We start from the raw sequence: 20,410 nt of genomic DNA on the forward strand, positions 1-20,410 counted from the left end.
GCCCTGACACTTCATTACACTTGTGAACATGCCATGCCTGGTGAAACTGTGCCCCAGGAATTCTTGTTTGTCCCATGGGTGCGCACGTCGGGTGGAATGAACCATGATATGATGACCCGTATTACACTTCATCCACTGAGGTTTTTACTCTATTCCTAGCTTGCTCATCAGCACAATATGTGGGCATGATGTATGCAGACAGCAGAAGCTGCTACTTCGTCCATTTGGAGCAGACCTTAAACCCTGTCATCTTTCCTCCGCTGCAATCATATGAGACACAGCAGAGATTTAGTTAGTTAAGTCACACTGGCCTTTTTAAATCTTAACTATTGCACTTTTCTATAGTATCTTACTGTCTGGGGGAGAACGTGCTCATATGAGGGGATATTCAAATCTCCCACAGCCATCTCCTGACAGGGGAGATGGCTGCGGGGCCCTACTCAATGCGGTCTTCCAACAGCATTGAACAGGGGATCTCGGCAGAACGAGCCCAACTTCACAAGCAGTCGGGCTCGTTCTGCCGGGAATTGACAAGCTCCCATCTGCAGCTCGTGGCCACGCCCCCTTCTAGTCCTGCTGCAGACGGGACATTGAATCCCGCCTGCAAATTCTGGGTTGAGCAGACAGAGAACGGGACAGGGTCATGGCTGTCGGGCCAGCTCGACAGCCGTGACCCAAGATTAAATACCCCCCATAGTATTTGAGTGATACCTAGAGATGCTATACAGCAGCAGCCTCCCACCAGCTCAGTAATACTTTTCCACCTGATTTATTCACACGGCCCGTGGATTATTAGATAGCCGTCAATAAAACGAGTCCGAAAAGTAGACATGCAATAGGTCGTCAGGGTCAATTGTTCAAAATGAGAAGAAGGTCGAAACGAGTTTCAACATGGACCCCCAATTAGTGTAACTGTCACATACCCTCGCTTCACTCACCATACTTCGGGTACTATTATATGCTCACTCTATGCGGACATGGATGGTAAAGCTAGAACAAGCCAGGTTAAAAATAAAAAATATTACATGCTGCACCAAAGATCCATCTGATCTGAAGCGGTCAGGGGCATAACATAGAATTGATCTGGTGTATCTGACGTGAATAGAGTGAACATTTAGCCCAGGGACAGCTGAGATAACTGGGAATGTTCAAGGGAATCTGAAGAGATTTGTAGCGGTCTGCGTAGTTGATGGGGGCTTCATGAGGGGTCCGAATGACTGCCTGACAGGGCGGATCCTGACCCACAGGGACTATTCTCCCTTGTGGGGGTCCACAACCACCATAGACTGAGAATAGAACCTGTGGTAAGGGCAGCGAGCCACCAAGGGGCTTCTTTGGGCTCGCCCAGTCAGAGCACCGGCAATCAGGATATGGATCACTCTGTTGGAGCGCCATACCAGACCCGCTTCATGCTGCTTTCTCTCAGCAATGAAGAAAAGTCTGCCATTTAGGCTTGTCTAACAGACAAACAAGATTACTCAATCTTGTTGTAATTACTGACATTACGAAATTTGCACCACAATCTGTGGGAGATTAATCCATCCACTCATTGCTTGTATAAGATTATTTTGCTGGCAAATGTGTTATCTACAGATGCTTTAATTTTAATAGCAAGCATTTCACAGCTTAACAAAGGATACTGATCATTCACATTTTTATATATAATTGTGTGTGTGTGTGTGTGTGTGTGTGTGTGTCTGATTAGTTTTATACATTGGTTGTATTGAACCTAAATGAAAGATTTTACTATTATAGTTGCAGAAGTAGTGCCACAGAAAAAAAAAAAAAGTGTTTCTTCCTCTTCTATTCTCTGCTTTGCAATCATTTCAAACCCTTTGAGAGCCCCGCAAGGTTTTGATGCTTTGACGGAGTTGAGGTAATCATCGCAATTGATGTATCCATGCTTGTGCATAGAAATTATAATCTCCTCTACACTACTTCATTGCATATTTGATTAGAATTTAGAAAATGGGTTCTATACGATTGTGTAGCCCAGCAACGGGATAGAACGACACAGAGGTACACAGGACACGATCTGCATCTGGGTTACGGACCAGCATACAAGGAAACTCATTCCGCTTTAGATTTAAAACGCATCCAACTCTATGTGCCCCACCATTTACTGTGCATGGCACATCGAATCATTTATCATTGGGCACATTCTATCATGCTAAAACCACTTCGAGGTGAACATTCACTTTCAGAACAGCTATATAAAAACTGATCTAATCTGCTCTGTGCATATTTAATAACCTATTATGTGACTAACTGTCCAGTAACCCCAAATAAACATTTTATTTTATTCAAGATACCCATGATGACCAGTCTTTTCTTAACAAGCTTTTTCATTATACTTACATTTTTTTATTAAAAACTGGTTAAATTTGTCCAATTATAAATAAAAAGGAGGAAATTGTATTGATCTCCTGTACCAAGTAAAACATTTCTACCATATACTGACTTATTCGATCATTTACTGTGCGGGAAAGGCTCCAGTTTCTCTTGGCTTGGGCTGGATGTTCTCACACATTACCAACTAAGCAGCCAATCTGCCTGCAGATATTTGATCAGGTTTCACACCTATTGTTACCTTTCCCGATTCATGTCCTGTAATGTCTTAAGCGGATTAGCTCAATGAATTGCACCTGATTTATGATGTATTGCTTTATAAATGGTTTCACACCTTTATAGTGAGTGTAGGAGGTGTGAATGTGCCTAGCCGGCTGTTACCCCTACAATGTCGTGTTCTAAAGGTGCCCACACACTAGAAAGATCAGAGATCTTAACATGTGCGCATAAATTCCCCTTGAAATCATTTGTCCCTCCTGGACATAAGATTTCAGGTAAGCGCACATCAAAGATTTTTTTTAAAGATCCCATATGCGTTCCTATGGATCTTTTGCTACATTTTCTGATCTGTCATGCAGCATGTAAGATCTGAAGATTTAGCAAAAGTTCCACAGGAGCGCGCATCTGATTGATACAGGCCAATTATCGGTAACAATCTGGCGATTTTTTTCAGCCGATCGGTCGTGAAATCGGCAAAAAGATCGTTCTATTGTGTGGGCACCTTAAGATGTAAAAAAAATTATATATATATATCTATATATAAATGGACGGTGTCCCCAGCACTCTGATGCCCCTATGGTAGGGGTGTCTTTGCCCTGGTGCCTTCCGCTAGTGTCGTCGCTGCCTCCTCAATATATGTGTCCGGTCTGGCGGCACTCAGAGTCAGGTACAAGCAGTTCACTGCTTAAAAACTTGTACCTGACTGAGTGCCGCCAGACCCGACACACACACACACACACACACACATCTGAAAATAAAATTTTTGTTTAAAAAAAAAAAAAAATATCATTGTGTATTTTTCTAACCACAAAAATAATTTATCCAATTACAAAGCTGTTTGATTGGTCTTAAAAATGTCTCCATTGTGAGACGAATAAAGGAATTCTATCTCTAAAAATGATACAAAATGTACAATCTTGCACAAGCGGACCACATTTGGCAGTGTACCAATTTTCTAATCATCTGGAGAAACAGACGATCAGCCTATGGAACAAATTTGAAATCGGAACCATTACAAACCGCTTATATTAGGTGTATTTCATTTTCCTGTAGGAATAGACCAGAAACAAAGGAGGTGGGGGGAATGCAGGGCCAGATTAACAATGGGGCCTCCATATAAAAATAGGCCCATCACCATGACAACATAAGAATCTCCAGGTAAGGCCATAAATTACAAAAATACAAGAAAATAGTAGCGCTAGACAGATTCTGATAAAAATACACAAAATTTAATTGACACAATAAAAAAGCACAAGATTTAAATTAATTGGTAATGCATATGCAGTAGCTTGGCACCTATTTGAATTTTTGGGGTATGTCCATTCCTAGTACACCGCCATATAAATGGATCCAATAATGTCCAGAATAGAGTGTGAGCGATCGTATGATCGGTATTTAGGAGCGCGCGCTGACTAGCGTGCTGCTCAAGCCTCGTCTTGATAGTGAGGTCTGATAGGGGTTGAGCCAATCGGCTATAAACGGAATTACCAGCGTGACGTAATTACGTGACGTAATTACGTGTTAAGGGTCCGCACGATGATCATGCGGCTCAAGCCTCACTATCAAAAGTGAGATCTGGGGGTTTAGAACACTTGCGATAGTTCCTGCGAGTAATAGTGTTAAATTTTTCTAATCAGCAAATGTATTTGGAAATTGCTTATTCTGCTGCATTGACAAAATAAGTGTAAAAAGAAAATAGATAAATCTATTTTCTTTTTACACTTATTTTGTCAATTCCAGCTAAACATCGTTTACCACTTGGTCCAGACCAGCCGCCTCCAGAACAGATCATCTTGGTACTTTAATTTCCGCATCAATATTCGGGATTCCAAACCGACCACCTGAAGATCCCAGCATTTGCTTTTCCTCATCCAGGATTAAAACATCTTCTTGTCGGACATTACCCTGCGGTAACTATACCTACTTTACATTCTGGACATTATTGGATCCATTTATATGGCGGTGTACTAGGAATGGACATACCCCAAAAATTCAAATAGGTGCCAAGCTACTGCATATGCATTACCAATTAATTTAAATCTTGTGCTTTTTTATTGTGTCAATTAAATTTTGTGTATTTTTATCAGAATCTGTCTAGCGCTACTATTTTCTTGTATTTTTGTGCTTTTCTTTAGGGGCTCTCAACCCCTTTCCCAGTAGCAGCTCCACCAAACATCCCACCATAAGGCGCCTAATAGGTTGGCCTTCCAACCATCCGTTTTTTCTAAGGCCATAAATTATAAGTATTAAAATTGCATTCCTATTTTACACATTTATTATTTATTTATTAACAGTTTCTTATATAGAGCAGCATATTCCGTTGCGCTTTACAAAGGAGACAGTGACAAACAGGGTATTTACAGACAGTCAAAATGTAGGAGGACCCTGCTCACAAGCTTACAATCTATAGGGAAATAGGCATTGATACTGTATTCTTTATTGCATCAATTCCACCAGAAGGTTATAGAACATAACTGGTTCTGGAATTTGATAAGCTTGCCTGAAGAGATGAGTTTTCAGGGAACGCTTATAGGTTTGGAAACTGGAGGAGAGTCTTATTGTGCTTGGGAGGGCATTCCACAGAGTGGGTGCAGCCCGAAGAAAGTCCTGCAATCAGGAATGGGAGTGAGTAATGAGTGTGGATGAGAGACGCAGATCTTGGGAGGAGCGTAGAGGTCGTGTTGGATGATATTTTGAGATAAGTGAAGATATGTATGTTGGTGTAGTTTGGTTTATGGATTTGTGTGTAAGTAAAATAATTTTGTATTGAATATGGTAGACTACAGGTAACCAATGAAGTGACTGACTAGTAGCTTTGCTGACGATGAACGTCTGGCTAGGAAGATTAGCCTTGTAGCCTCATTCATGATGGACTGTAGTGGTGAGAGTCTGTATTGGGGAAGGCCAATAAGGAGACTATTGCAATAATCAATGCGTGAGATGATGAGAGCATGGATTAGAGTTTTTGCAGTGTCTTGTGTAAGGTAAGGGCGAATTATAAATATGTTTTTTAGGTGCATGTGGCATGATTTTGAGACAAATTGAATGTGGGGTACAAAGGAAAAGTTATGAGTCAAGGATAACACCTAGGCAGCTAGCTTGAGAGGTTGTAGTGATTGTTATCTTCTCAACAGCAATAGAGATATCAGGTTGGTAACTATTATTTATTGGCGGAAATATAATGAATTCTGTTTTTGAGATATTAAGTTTGAGGTGGCAATTTATGTACTTTTATATATTTAGGTAGACACTGGCGTACAGTGTATGGGTTCTACATGTCATTGGCCTCACATCCTCCACTTCTCAGAATAGGCCCTTAAACATTTTCAGCTCCAGGCCCAAAAGACCGGCTCTGGATAACATAAGGACAATGTTCCAATTGACAGCATATTTAGGACTGCATTATTTGAGAGATATAGATATACACCCAATGATTTCAGAGCTAACTGCAGTTGCCCACAATAGGCTCTTCACTAATCTCAGCTCCCGGCCCATGAGGACGTTAATCTGCCACTGGCCAGACCCTAACTGTTATTTTTCAAGCACCCTGGCAGTTAGGAGTGGATTGGTTGGTACTTTCTCTCTCAAACATTACAGCCCTCACTCAGCTAGCCATTGTGACACGTACAACCAGCCATTGTGACACGTGCGCTGTGGATTACATTCCACAGCACCTGACAGTTACTGATCACTCAGTTCTAGGCAAGCATGACAATGAGTGCCAGTGATGAACTGGGAGTGCAGCAATGCACAGACGCTTTTAGCGACAATTTACCGATAGTTACGTCGATAGTGGATGAGGTTTTGGAGAACATTGACCCGAATCCTGATATCCAGGAACTCTTTAACGAGTTCAATAACGCTTACTTTGAAGGGAAGTTAGCGAATGTCACCGTTGCGTGGAGCAATAGGCTGAAGCGGTGAGTGCGGTTACTGCCAGATCAGTTTATTATAGGATATTCCTGACAATATATATACTATATATTACCATTTATTGATATTGTCTGTAGCACCTGACGCTGTGATTACATTTATAGGATACTACGCCACAGCCCAGATCGCTATGCTTTTACGATGTTTTATTACATCCAAACACAGACACAATTGTCAAATGTCGGCACAGACCTGATATTGCTCTTACGGTCTGGTGTCAGATATCACTATCACCAGAATAACTATGTACTAATAAAAGAATGTAACTGGGTACAGGGACCAGGGTCAGATCATCCACTAGGAAAGCTAGGCTCCTGCCTAGGGCCCATTTGTTACTCAGGTACATAGACCCCCAGGGTAGCTAGTACATAATATGGGGCACTTAGAATACGGATTTGTATGTATTAAACGCATAGAAAAGCAATTTATGTATTATGTAACCATGGATGTAATTCGTGTGTGATTTGTGTTTTCTCATCAGATGGGTTGGATACTGCTGGCACGAGAGGGCATTTGGTGGATGGTGCTACATCCGGCTAAGCAGGCCAGTCCTCCAGCAGCTTCCGAGGAGGGTCCTAGTAGAGGTAATATAAGCGGTGTCTGTGCGCTCACCTGGTGCTAGAAGAATGTGTGACTGTGATGCTTGTACGCCTGAGTGCAGTTATTGCAGCAATATATGTAGAACTTCACACAGAGGAATAAATAAAATAAGGTACTGTCCCTTTATTTGAGTACGTGTCCACACACTATATACTGAGTGCAATCCTAAAGCACGGTTCTGTAATGGAAAATCTCCCGTCTCATAAGATAGGGAGATCAGAAAGGCAAATGGGGTAGAATGAGACAGAAAAAAGGTCGGGGGGCGAGGGGGCCCATCGGCGGCGGGGAGCTCCATTACCACGTGGCGCGTGAGAGGCTCGGGTGTGCGCGCCACCTAGCGATAGTTTCGCCAGCACCTGCCTGAATGAGACAGGCTACATCTGTACCTTATTTTATTTATTCCTCTGTGTGACGTGCTATGCTTATTTATGTTCACCCCCTGGTGCTAATTGTAACTTTGTTGTCTATCTTCTTTTATATTGTATGAATGCTTAGGAGGTCATTCTTTAGCATCGTACATCAAGCTGCAGGGTATATGCTCACGACTGTCCTGATATATATAGATATATAGATATATAGATATATACACAGTGGTCGAAGTGGAAATTTTGAAATGGGGGTATGGAAATTTTGAAGTGGGGGTATGGAAAAGTAAAGAGTGAATATAGTGCGCACCTTCGGAGACACCCCCCTGTCCATCAACGTCCCCTGCCAGACTGCCCCGTTGTACAGGGGTATTACAAAAGCACAATATGCGCTGCAGAGTGATCAGAGAGCATCCTTCAGATTAAAGTGGCGGTATGGCATACCCCCGTATACCGCCCCACTTCGACCACTATATATATATATATATATATATATATATATATATATATATATATATATATATATATATATATATATATATATATATATATATATATATATATATATATATATATATATATATATTATATATACATACATACATATACAGAGCGAGTAGGACTGGCACTCGGAGCTGGGGAAATAGGTGGAGGTGCCTTCCACAAACGGTATATAGCTGCGAGTAATCCAAATGAAGGAGAACAGGAGGCGGCACTCTCAGTGTAAACAAGTGTATTAAATCATCAAAGCAAAAAACAAAGTGCAGGCGACAGCCAGTGTGTCGACAGTTTCGGAGCCCAAAGCTCCTTCCTCAGGACAGGCTGGTCACATAACAGTGGTACAAATCGTGTAATACAGAAAACAAACAAATAGGCATAATAAACACATTTATATAAGCAATCAAACTTACGTGATCAATGTGCCGCTCTGGAGTCGGAGATGGGCTTCCGGCAGCGTCACCACGTGACCTCTGACGCATGTGAGTTGTCAGGGCAACCCGCTGGCGTCCTCTCCTGGAGAGGACGCCAGCGGGTTGCCCTGACAACTCACATGCGTCAGAGGTCACGTGGTGACGCTGCCGGAAGCCCATCTCCGACTCCAGAGCGGCACATTGATCACGTAAGTTTGATTGCTTATATAAATGTGTTTATTATGCCTATTTGTTTGTTTTCTGTATTACACGATTTGTACCACTGTTATGTGACCAGCCTGTCCTGAGGAAGGAGCTTTGGGCTCCGAAACTGTCGACACACTGGCTGTCGCCTGCACTTTGTTTTTTGCTTTGATGATTTAATACACTTGTTTACACTGAGAGTGCCGCCTCCTGTTCTCCTTCATTTGGATTACTCGGATATATATATATATATAAAATTTTATTTTTTTTCTTTATGTGTAACACACCAAGGGACCTGAGAAAATGTCTTCAAAAGAGATAAATATTTAGGGGTGTGATCATTTTATTCTCTACCCACCTATATGCAACTCACACCTTCTGCAAACACCCATTTACCACTCACAACTGCTCCTATGCCCACCTCCCTTGTGCCACACATGTGCCACTCACACCTTGTTCTATGCCCACCTTCCTTGTGCCACTCACAACTGCTTCTATGCCCACCTCCCTTGTGCCACTCACAACTGCTCATATGCCCACCCACATGTGCCACTCACACCTTGAGCTATGCCCACTTCCCTTGTGCCACTCAACTGCTCCTATGCCCACCCACATGTGACACACACCTTGACCTATGCCCACCTCCCTTGTGCCACTCACAACTGCTCCTATGCCCACCCACGTGCCACAACTGCTCCTATGCCCACCCACATGTGCCACTCACACCTTAACCTATGCCCACCCCCATGTACCACTCTAAACTCCTCCTATGCCCTCCCCCCCCCCACAATGATCAAATTGATTAACACTGTACAAACTGATAAAGAATTGGAATGAGATAATGAGGCGCAGAAGGCACAATTCTCAGAATATAAGAATGTTTATGTAACAACAATACAGTTCTCCAGTGATTATCTCTTGGTACGTAGTATAGTATTTATCTCTGGTGCAGCTCACGTCAGTAGCCGGTCCATGGGTCAACTATGTCTATAATCGACAAAGACTGCGTCGACCACAAATGGTCGACAGGGAGTAGGTCAGCATACACTAGGACATCAATGGCAGAAGGTCGACACAAGCTGAAGGTCAACATACACATGTTCAATGCTGAAAGGGTCGACATGCGTTTTTCGTATTTTTTTTTAACCGACTTGTTCATAGAGTAAAGGCCATACACAAAGGCCCTTATTCAGATCTGATCGCAGTACAAATTTGTTCTCCAAAATGGGCAAAACCATGTGCACTGCAGGTGGGGCAGATGTAACATGTGCAGAGAGAGTTACATTTGGGTGGGGTGTGTTGAAACGGAAATCTAAATTGCAGTGTAAAAATAATGCAGCCAGTATTTACCCTGCACAAAAACAAAATAACTCACCCAAATCTAACACTCTCTACACGTTACATCTGCCCCACTTGCAGTGCATATGGTTTTGCCCATTTTGGAGAACAATTTTGTACTGCGATCAGATCTGAATAAGGGCCATGGTCAACACTGGAAAGGTTGACATGAGTTTTTCAAATATCTCTTTTTTAATCAAGTTGTTCTTGTGCACTTGGATGGTAGTGTCCAAAGTATGGTGAGTGCAGCGAGGACACTTATACGTGTCCATGTCGACAGACACAAAACATGTGAAAAACTTGTCAAGTTTTTCAGTCTCAACCATGTTCATGTCGACCTTCTGTCACTGTAGATGTAGAGTATAGGGACCATTCTTAGGCCCTGACCTAGTCACTGTGGACCATTAGCGGTTGACCATCTGACTGGTGACCTAGACGTTGCCCATCATCTATACCATAGCCGCTCACATCTGGGGACATACTGTAGACCTCAGTCTGTGTTACCAGAGTAATTGTGTGTAATGTCTGTGTCGTTCTTCCTATACCCAGCTCATTACTTTGTGTATTACAGAGCCTATTGCATGAGATGATCCACGCCTATCTGTACATCTGTGAAGTACAGGTCACCGCTGAGCATGGGGAGGAGTTTGTGAGGGAGATGCAGCGCATAAACCACCTGACCGGCGCTAATATTACTGTAAGTATATAATCAGTCACTAAGGGCCCATTTATGAGGGAGTCACGACCAACATACTAGTTATTAATCTGTGGGAGGAGAGGGGAGGCTGACACTGGGCGTCAGCACAAGCTGGTTACATGCCAGGAAACACCAGGGGGGGGGGGGGGGGGGGGGGGGGGGCATCCTGTTACACAGGAGTCTGTACCACACCATTAGGAGTTCATTTGCCTGTTCTTACGTTACGCTACAAAATAACATTATTCTGCATATCCCTATCATGTATGTAATTATGTTCAGGACAGGAGATCTCTCATGCAATCACCATCTGTATGTAGAATGTGGAGATTGGGATCTATGACTTATGTTCTTTCTACTATCTAATTAGACCACATTTCAGAACTCTGCCGTATTTGAAGCCCTGAGGATCCACTGGTGGCAGTGCGACAGGTGCCTTCTTTATCAGAAGAAAATGATTAATCGAGCTCCCTCCACTACCGCCAAATGGCGGGCAGTCCATGAAGAGGAGTGTGGCGGAGTAATACGCAAAGTGAGAGGGCCCCCCTCAGGTAAGGAAAATAAGGCTTCTTCTGCATACGAGCATGTGCAAACACCTTGTGCGAACGCCTTTGGAGAGTATCACACTTGCCGAAGTGCTCACACTGTCAGGTGAACCCATGGGCGTCACCATAAAAACACTGGGTGTCCCCCTGGAAATGTATGTGTGTCGACTGTGTAAGGCGATCAGCGGCCATCTGTAAAGTAAGTATTGCCTTATTTTTCAGATCGAAGGCTGCAGAAATCATTCAATGTCAGTGAGCATCAAATGATTTCCCCTCTGATGGGATGTGTAAGCATACACACCCCTTCACATGCAAATAGGGGGGGCGGCCATTTGACGGGCGGCATTTACCTGTTCGCTAGGTTGTGAACATACGTCTGAATCAGACCCACAGTACACTTGCTAAGTTTCTAATGGATACTTGTTTTTTTTAGGCACAAAAAGGCAGAGGACACCTGCACCAGGCGAAGAGGCGATGCCAACAAGATCAAAGAGGTCCAGAAAATGAAAGCCCATATAACACCCTAATGGCCGCCCACATCATTGCCCTCCATGGACATTTATATACAGGGTAGAAACAGATGACTCTCTTTGTTGGGGCACAACTTAGTTTAAAAAAGTTTTTTTATATTTATTAAAAGTTTTTATTATAGGGGGACACTCTGAACACCTTCCAACACTGTTATAAGGGTGTATTTGGTTCAAGACAGAAAAAGGAGAGATATTAAATCTGTATGTGACTCAGTAGAACAAATTGATAAAGTATCAATTAAATCAAATTGAAACTTTATCAAATAATATTTGTGTCAGCCGTGGTCAAAGCATGTTCTCAATAAAGGGATATCATCCCATGAGGCATTATAATCGCCTGGCTGATTTTAATTTTTTGTTTTTTTGTTTGCGTGACAAAAAAGAAGAAATATCGTGTGTTTAGAATTAAATAAGGTGTATAATAAATGTGGAAAGAATCAAAAAGTATTTAGTCTAAGACCATAAAATTATGGCGAAATATGATGTTTCTTAGTGACTGTCATGGGGGGTACCCACAGTATATATTTCTGCGCTACTTTTAGCGGTTCGGCTTAGTACTCATATGTCGTGTTTGCACTGAGCATGAATTTACTTCTACTCATATATCATGTCTATACTGAGCATAAATTCACAACCTGTATATATATGCGGGATAGAGTCAAAAATAGAAATAAGGATATGAGATGCTCTCATTTGGGCTCAACCATTTCTGCTTTTCGGCCGTGTGCCTCTAGGGCAGTGAACGGACCAAATGAGAGAATGTTAAAGCTGAGGCCAAAATAGTGAGGGCACTTTAGAAGGAAGTAAAAGGTAGGGATCTGCTGTTGCTCAGTCTCATATCACCCCTGTTAGTAAGAACCAGCGCAAGGGGTCAAATGATGACTGGGTTCAATGAGAGTCCCTTAGTAAGAGGCAAATACAGTCCTGGTATAGAGGTACATCATTTCAACATTTCCTCATATGTCAGTTATGGACTAATAACGTGCCTTCTATAATCTCATTGTACCATTCTTCCCACCAAGAATCATACTCCTATATCTCCCCGACAATATGAAAATAGACTATACAAGAAAGGCTTAGGTGCCTTGCAAACAATTCAAGAGATGGAGGAAATCGATTTAGCAACAGGTAAATGGGAGGTATATTCTCCCTGTGATACTCATCGTATTTCTGCTCAGTGTTCTATGCCCCAAATGGCAGCCTCCCCTCCGTGACAGTCACTCCGTCTGGACGCGCGTTTCGACCCCTGCTTGTTCACCAGTGAACAAGCAGGGGCGAAACGCGCGTCCAGACGGAGTGACTGTCACGGAGGGGAGGCTGCCATTTGGGGCATAGAACACTGAGCAGAAATACGATGAGTATCACAGGGAGAATATACCTCCCATTTACCTGTTGCTAAATCGATTTCCTCCATCTCTTGAATTGTTTGCAAGGCACCTAAGCCTTTCTTGTATAGTCTATTTTCATATTGTCGGGGAGATATAGGAGTATGATTCTTGGTGGGAAGAATGGTACAATGAGATTATAGAAGGCACGTTATTAGTCCATAACTGACATATGAGGAAATGTTGAAATGATGTACCTCTATACCAGGACTGTATTTGCCTCTTACTAAGGGACTCTCATTGAACCCAGTCATCATTTGACCCCTTGCGCTGGTTCTTACTAACAGGGGTGATATGAGACTGATGAGCAACAGCAGATCCCTACCTTTTACTTCCTTCTAAAGTGCCCTCACTATTTTGGCCTCAGCTTTAACATTCTCTCATTCGGTCCGTTCACTGCCCTAGAGGCACACGGCCGAAAAGCAGAAATGGTTGAGCCCAAATGAGACCATCTCATATCCTTATTTCTATTTTTGACTCTATCCCGCATATATATACAGGTTGTGAATTTATGCTCAGTATAGACATGATATATGAGTAGAAGTAAATTCATGCTCAGTGCAAACACGACATATGAGTACTAAGCCGAACCGCTAAAAGTAGTGCAGAAATATATACTGTGGGTACCCCCCATGACAGTCACTAAGAAACATCATATTTCGCCATAATTTTATGGTCTTAGACTAAATACTTTTTGATTCTTTCCACATTTATTATACACCTTATTTAATTCTAAACACACGATATTTCTTCTTTTTTGTCACGCAAACAAAAAAACAAAAAATTAAAATCAGCCAGGCGATTATAATGCCTCATGGGATGATATCCCTTTATTGAGAACATGTTTTGACCACGGCTGACACAAATATTATTTGATAAAGTTTCAATTTGATTTAATTGATACTTTATCAATTTGTTCTACTGAGTCACATACAGATTTAATATCTCTCCTTTTTCTGTCTTGAACCAAATACACCCTTATAACAGTGTTGGAAGGTGTTCAGAGAGTCCCCCTAGAATAAAAACTTTTAATAAATATAAAAAAACTTTTTTAAACTAAGTTGTGCCCCAACAAAGAGAGTCATCTGTTTCTACCCTGTATATAAATGTACTATTTATGACTCATGGGAGCACCACCAACAAATTAAGATGCAATAGGACAAGAGTCCAAAAATACAATTTAATAGTTGGTCTATAGATTATATAAGAACAAGAGTCAGTGCCAGTCCTTTCCCTGTCATTTTACCCTCCATGGACATGCCTGGTATAACATCTTTACATGGGCCTAACAAATTCCATCTGGTAGTACTTTATCTGAGGAGCATTAGCACCTCCTTCCTGGATTCAGCCATGTGACTACATCGGCCTACCAGATTCCTACATTCTGCTGTGCCCCTGATGGCCATGCCTGGTGTAACATATGCCCGTGGGCCTGGCAAATTCCATCTGGTAGTACTTTATCTGAGGAGCATTGGCGCCTCCATCCTAGATTCAGCCATGTGGCTACTGTACATCGGCCTACCAGATTAAAAAGCCAATTAAAATGTCATCTTAATTTAGTCACTCACATTTATTGTCTTATTTCATCATAAAGACCAATCATTGTGTTAGCAGTCATTTGATGTTATGAGAAAAAAAAAAAAAAATTATATATATATATATATATATATATATATATATATATATATATATATATATATATATATATATATATATATATACACACACACACATATACACACACACATACACACACACACACACAGCGCTACATACTGCCGTATAAACACTGCTGATCAGCGCATACACCACACCAAGCTCACAAGTGTGAGGGGCCAGATTACCAATGGGGTGGATGGATCTACAGCTCCAGGCCTCCACATAAAAAACAGGCCCATCACCATGACAACATAATAATCTCCAGCTGGTCACATGGTAGGCCATAAATCATAAGTATTAAAATTGCATTCCTATTTTACACATTTATGCACTTTTATATATTTAGGTAGACATTGTGGTGTATAGTGTATGGGTTCTACATGTCAATGGCCTCACAACCTCCACTTCTCATAATAGACCCTTAAACATTTTCAGCCCCACACCCATGAGACCCTTAATCCGGCCCTGGGGGAATGTATTTCCCCATATAGACTTATCAAGTAATCATTTCGAAAGAAATTGCAGTCTGAGCAGTTACTTATGCTGAAAGTACATGGTCAGATAAAATGCCTATCCCACAGACAGATTGATCAGACAGCCTTAAGGAGCTCCATTGTGGAACCTTTAGACCAAACACAGTATCCCAGGATTTAAAAGATATCCATGCTTAGGCACAGGAAATATTTAGTATCTCTGTCAGTTTGATTATAGAACCCATGCACAAGAAAGGATATCCCTAAACCCTGAGCTATTGGGGTGCACATTTGGTAACCACTGCTTTAGACCCATAGACTGAGGTTGGCTGGGCACCCTAGAGGGAACATTGCGGATAAAAGTTACAAAATCCGGAGCGGACTGTATTTAATACTCTTTGGAGAAAATAAGAACCACAAATAGATTCAATTACATTTACCAACAGTACATCTCAGCTCACTTGCCTTCTAAATCCAGGTTTGGCTTGTAAAAGGGAAGTGGAACACCCTAAAAAAAAAAAAAAAAAAAAAGAAGAAGGATTGGTTATGTCCAATAAAACAAACAAACAAAAAAATAAAAAATTATTACACACTATAGAAGTAGGAATTTCATTTGCAACTAGTGCTGTCTGTATGCCACTCTAGTCTGAACTCGGGAACCCTAATCCTGATACAGTACATAGAGGTTGCTGTACCCATGCCCGGTCTATATAAAATTAGCTGCTTCAGAGACAGGCATACTGAAAAGATGTACACAAAAAGCATAGTACATTTCTGCCCATAAGCGAAGATGTGCCGGCTCCGCATCAGCAGTATGTGATCACTTACACAAAGCTTTAACACATTTGTGTTGCTTGTAAAAAAAAAAAAAAGATTTTTTTTTTTTTAAGGTTTCAATAAAACATACGGTCTTAAATAGTATGAGTACATCACTCAGACTGCACAGGCAAGTATAGGACATTCAAATCATGTTAGTATTCCAGCAGCCAAAGAACAGTGTCAATAGCAAAGCAAGGTAGGCTCAACCTTTACTCAAGCTGCTGCTTTGAGCATGTGCCGGACAGATCTCACAGTCAGAGTTTGTGCAAGTGCGGAATGCCGGCCACATTCAGACTTTTGTGGCAGTCATTTACAATGCATGGTTTTGCCTTGTAAATCAGTGGTTCCCAATCCCAGTCCTCGAGTACCCATAACAGTTCACGTTCTCCAAGTCACCCATCCGATGCACTGTGTATCACCAATGGTCACAATTTAAAAACCTGCAGGTGACCTGGAAAACAACACACATACACATACATATATTATATATATATATATATATATATATATATATATATATATATATATATATATATATATATATATATATATATATATATATATATATATATATATATATATATATATATATATATATTCACAAATAAAAAAATTGAAAGATGCGCAAACACCAATTGAGAAATGTCCGTAAATTTGTCTCAGAGAGACTACAAGTCCCAGAAAGAGGGAAGGGAAATTCTTTCCTCTCTCCCCTAGCACTAGAGTCCGTAAATGGGACCGGCTGCTTCTTATTGCCCGTGAGGGTTCCTGGATCCACAGGAGTAATTTGTGTCTAAAATGAAAAAAAGAAGCGCTCCATAGTGCAGATTATCCTGATAAGCAGTTTTATTCTTTAAAAAAAGTTCCCAAGGTTCAGACAACAAAGGTCACGTACCACAATAGGCGGTATCAGTACCGCACAATAAAAGCATATGTCACAGTGTCTCACTGTTAGTTGGAGCGGTTACACTCTCCGTCTCCGTCTCACTCGCCTGAATGACGCTAGACCACGCCCCTACGCGTTTCGTCACTTCGGACTTCGTCAGAGGGCCCTCTGACGAAGTCCGAAGTGACGAAACGCGTAGGGGCGTGGTCTAGCGTCATTCAGGCGAGTGAGACGGAGACGGAGAGTGTAACCGCTCCAACTAACAGTGAGACACTGTGACATATGCTTTTATTGTGCGGTACTGATACCGCCTATTGTGGTACGTGACCTTTGTTGTCTGAACCTTGGGAACTTTTTTTAAAGAATAAAACTGCTTATCAGGATAATCTGCACTATGGAGCGCTTCTTTTTTTCATTTTAGATATATATATATATATATATATATATATATATATATATATATATATATATATATATATATATATATATATATATATATATATATATATATATATATATATAAATAAATAATCACCCCTATTCCTTTATTTGGGTTTACAGTTCTCAGCAGTGTGCACACACACTACCCATGGTGGAAAAGCTACCTTTGAAAATAGGCTTATGTATTCATCAATAGGTCTACATAGCCGACAGTTCCATCTACATGACGTTGCTAAGCTTTAGGAACACACCACTACCACCATGTGGTGCACGTTTTGCTGCAAGTGGAGAGGAGACAGTTGTGCAAAATTCTGAATGACTATTTGCTGGCTTTTGCAATCACTGCCGGTGCCTGGTCTATGACCCCAATGGTTCCTCTCCGCATGCGTGTCTGATTCCTCACCAAGCGTTGGCGTTACCATCTGCAATGGAGCCCTGGGGCTTTAGTTAATTTGGAAATGCATAAAAAAAGGGGAAAATAAATAAATAAACAACCCTCAAAAGAGGGTTTGGTTTTTTCTTTGCCTTTTGCCTTTAGTACATCTTGCCCACAGTAATAAACAGAAATAAAAGTACTGATTAAAATGTCATTTTACAGTCTGAGCTATAAAATTGACAGTTAGGAGATAAATGGTTGATTCTTCACCCAAGTACTGAGAAGTCTCCCCTGAACATTCTGTGCACAGCAAATATAAAACCATTGTTCTGTATAAAATACATTTAAGGCCGCCATACACTATGCGATTTGGCCCCGATTTCACCCGATCCAGATGGATCGGGCAGTGAAATCGGACCAAATCGCAGGTTTTGACACCCGGTCCGACCCGATGCGCGGTCCCGTGCGCATCGGGTCAGAGTCAGGACGTCGGACCGGCTGCACATAAGATAAATCTTATGTGCAGCCGTGGGGACTCTGAGGACGCCGGCGAGGGAGGGGGGCGGGAGACGCCGGCGAGGGAGGGGGGGAGCCGGAGCAGGGAGCTGTCATGCTCCGTCCGGGTAGGGGGGGGGGGACACACGCCGCTAGTAGTGCGGACGCTGTGGGGGACACAGGCGGCAGTGACATAAAGCCGGGCGGGGGGAGCCGGGAGCTGTCAGCACTGAAAAAAAAAAAAAAAGCCCATACAATGAATGGGCAGCCTGTGATTGGCTGAGCGCTCTCTCAGCCTGTCAGCAATTGGCTGAGAGAGCGCTCAGCCAATCACAGGCTGCCCATTCATTGTATGGGCTTTTTTTTTTTTCAGTACTGACAGCTCCCAGCTCCCCCCGCCCGGCTCTATGTTACTGCCGCCTGTGTCCCCCGCAGCATCCACACTACTAGCAGCATGCGTCCGCCCCCCGGCCGCCTTGCAGCATCCCCCGCCCGCCACCTCGATGTCCCCGGCCCCCCTGCTCGCTCCACATTGCAGCTCCCCGGGAGTTGCAAATGATACATCGCATGCGATGTATCATTTGCAAAACTTGGCACATCAAGTGCCAAATCGTGTGTCCCCCTCCCGGGGAGCTGCAGGGGGAAATCAGGTCCGACTTGTCCTTTGGACAAGTCAGACTAATGTATGGGGGCCTTTACAGTGATTTCTATCAGGCATTGTAATGACAGATGTCCTAGATTAAGTTTCCTGTAATTAGTTTAAATTAGTCAATGACACAATGTGAAGTTACCTCATAAAGTTTTGAAGCCACAAATTTTCTTCCTGAGCTGTTGGTTCCTTCCATAACGACGACCTGGAACACAAGAAACAGACAATCCTAGTATTTTGAGCCTTGTAAAAAGCGCTATGGCTGCCAAATCTCCTGTTAGTGATAGAGATCATATAAATAAGATCCTGCAGCTAAATATCCCAGCCAAAAGCAGGTATGGTACGAGCAAACACCTCTGATGAAGGTGGCTACAGAACTAGAACCCAGATGGAGAGTCATATGTTTTGTACACCCAGTGGAAAATGAATAATGCCCCTTTTTATTCTATGGCAATCTGGACTATAACATGTAACATCTCCAATGAACACGGTTACGCTCCACATAAATGATTTAATACAAGCAAGCGTTTCACAGTGACATAATAATGAGTTCACAAGGCAGTGATGGGGCTGATCACTCACTCACTCTCTACTGGTTAAAGCTACCAACCAACCCAGCATGGTGTGTGTGACTAGCTTTAAGAGACATTTCATGGCTATATATGTCAAACAAGACTAAAGGCCCCCAGCGGTCCCCAGGCCGAGCGGGAGAATAGAAACCATGCTATTCAAAAGACTGGGCAGCCGCTGATTGGCTGAGTTCTCAGCCAATCAGCGGCCGCCCAGTTCTTTGAATGGGATTTCTTTCTATTCTCGCGCCGCGCCCCCGGTCTCTCTGCATCTGCGGTCCCCGCTCCTGACCCTGCCTGCCGCAGCGCTGCTACATCTGAAGAGGCAGAGGCTCTCCCAGTGCACAAAACAGATTACAGCCTGCACCTACAGGTACCCAGGACCGGACCCCGCCCCCAGCCTGCTCCTGTCACTCCCCCGGACGGATGAACATGATTAATCTTATGTGCTGACCGTCCGACATCCGGATCTGATCCGATGTACACGGGACCGCGCATCGGATCAGATCGGATGTCATACACTACGCAATTTGCCCAGTCTCACCCGATTTTTCGGCCCAATCCTCCAGAATCGGGTGAAATCGGGGCCAAAACGCGTAGTGTACGGGGGCCTTAACAATAGGCAGATCCAGGCTTAAGGAGACCTCCTACAAGCTATATTATAGATGGTATTATACCCCCGACAGGTTATCTAAGATGTTTCCCTCTTCCTCCCGTTTGCTGGCGAGGATGTGGGCAGCGTGGAACCCTGCTCCATATCTGGTGGAACTGCCCCCAGATTACCCCATTCTGGCAAAAAGTTCTGGACATACTGAAGTCCCTATCTGGGATATCATTGCCACTAGACCCGTGGTCGTTCCTACTATCTCGCCCCTTCCCTAACCTAGATCCATCTATGAATAAACTCTTATCCCATGTACTAACAGCAGCTAAATCGCTAATTGCCAAAAACTGGAAGTCTCCAGCAGCC

General features: G+C 42.6%; 1 protein-coding gene across 3 annotated transcripts in view; it reads right to left on the reverse strand.

Annotated features, from left to right (window-relative positions):
* POLA2 (DNA polymerase alpha 2, accessory subunit) overlaps nt 1-20,410 on the reverse strand; it is a 189,706-nt gene that overhangs the window by 17,667 nt on the left and 151,629 nt on the right. For all 3 annotated transcript variants that reach the window (XM_083164934.1, XM_083164933.1, XM_083164935.1), the window contains 2 exons: nt 19,014-19,076; nt 15,671-15,713 (listed from right to left, as the gene is read on the reverse strand). In XM_083164934.1, coding sequence (XP_083021060.1) covers nt 15,671-15,713; nt 19,014-19,076 — 106 coding nt within the window. The remainder of the gene's footprint in view (nt 1-15,670; nt 15,714-19,013; nt 19,077-20,410) is intronic.

This window comes from Crinia signifera, chromosome 11 (genome assembly GCF_055691185.1).
Source record: "Crinia signifera chromosome 11, ASM5569118v1, whole genome shotgun sequence".
NCBI lineage: Eukaryota > Metazoa > Chordata > Amphibia > Anura > Myobatrachidae > Crinia > Crinia signifera.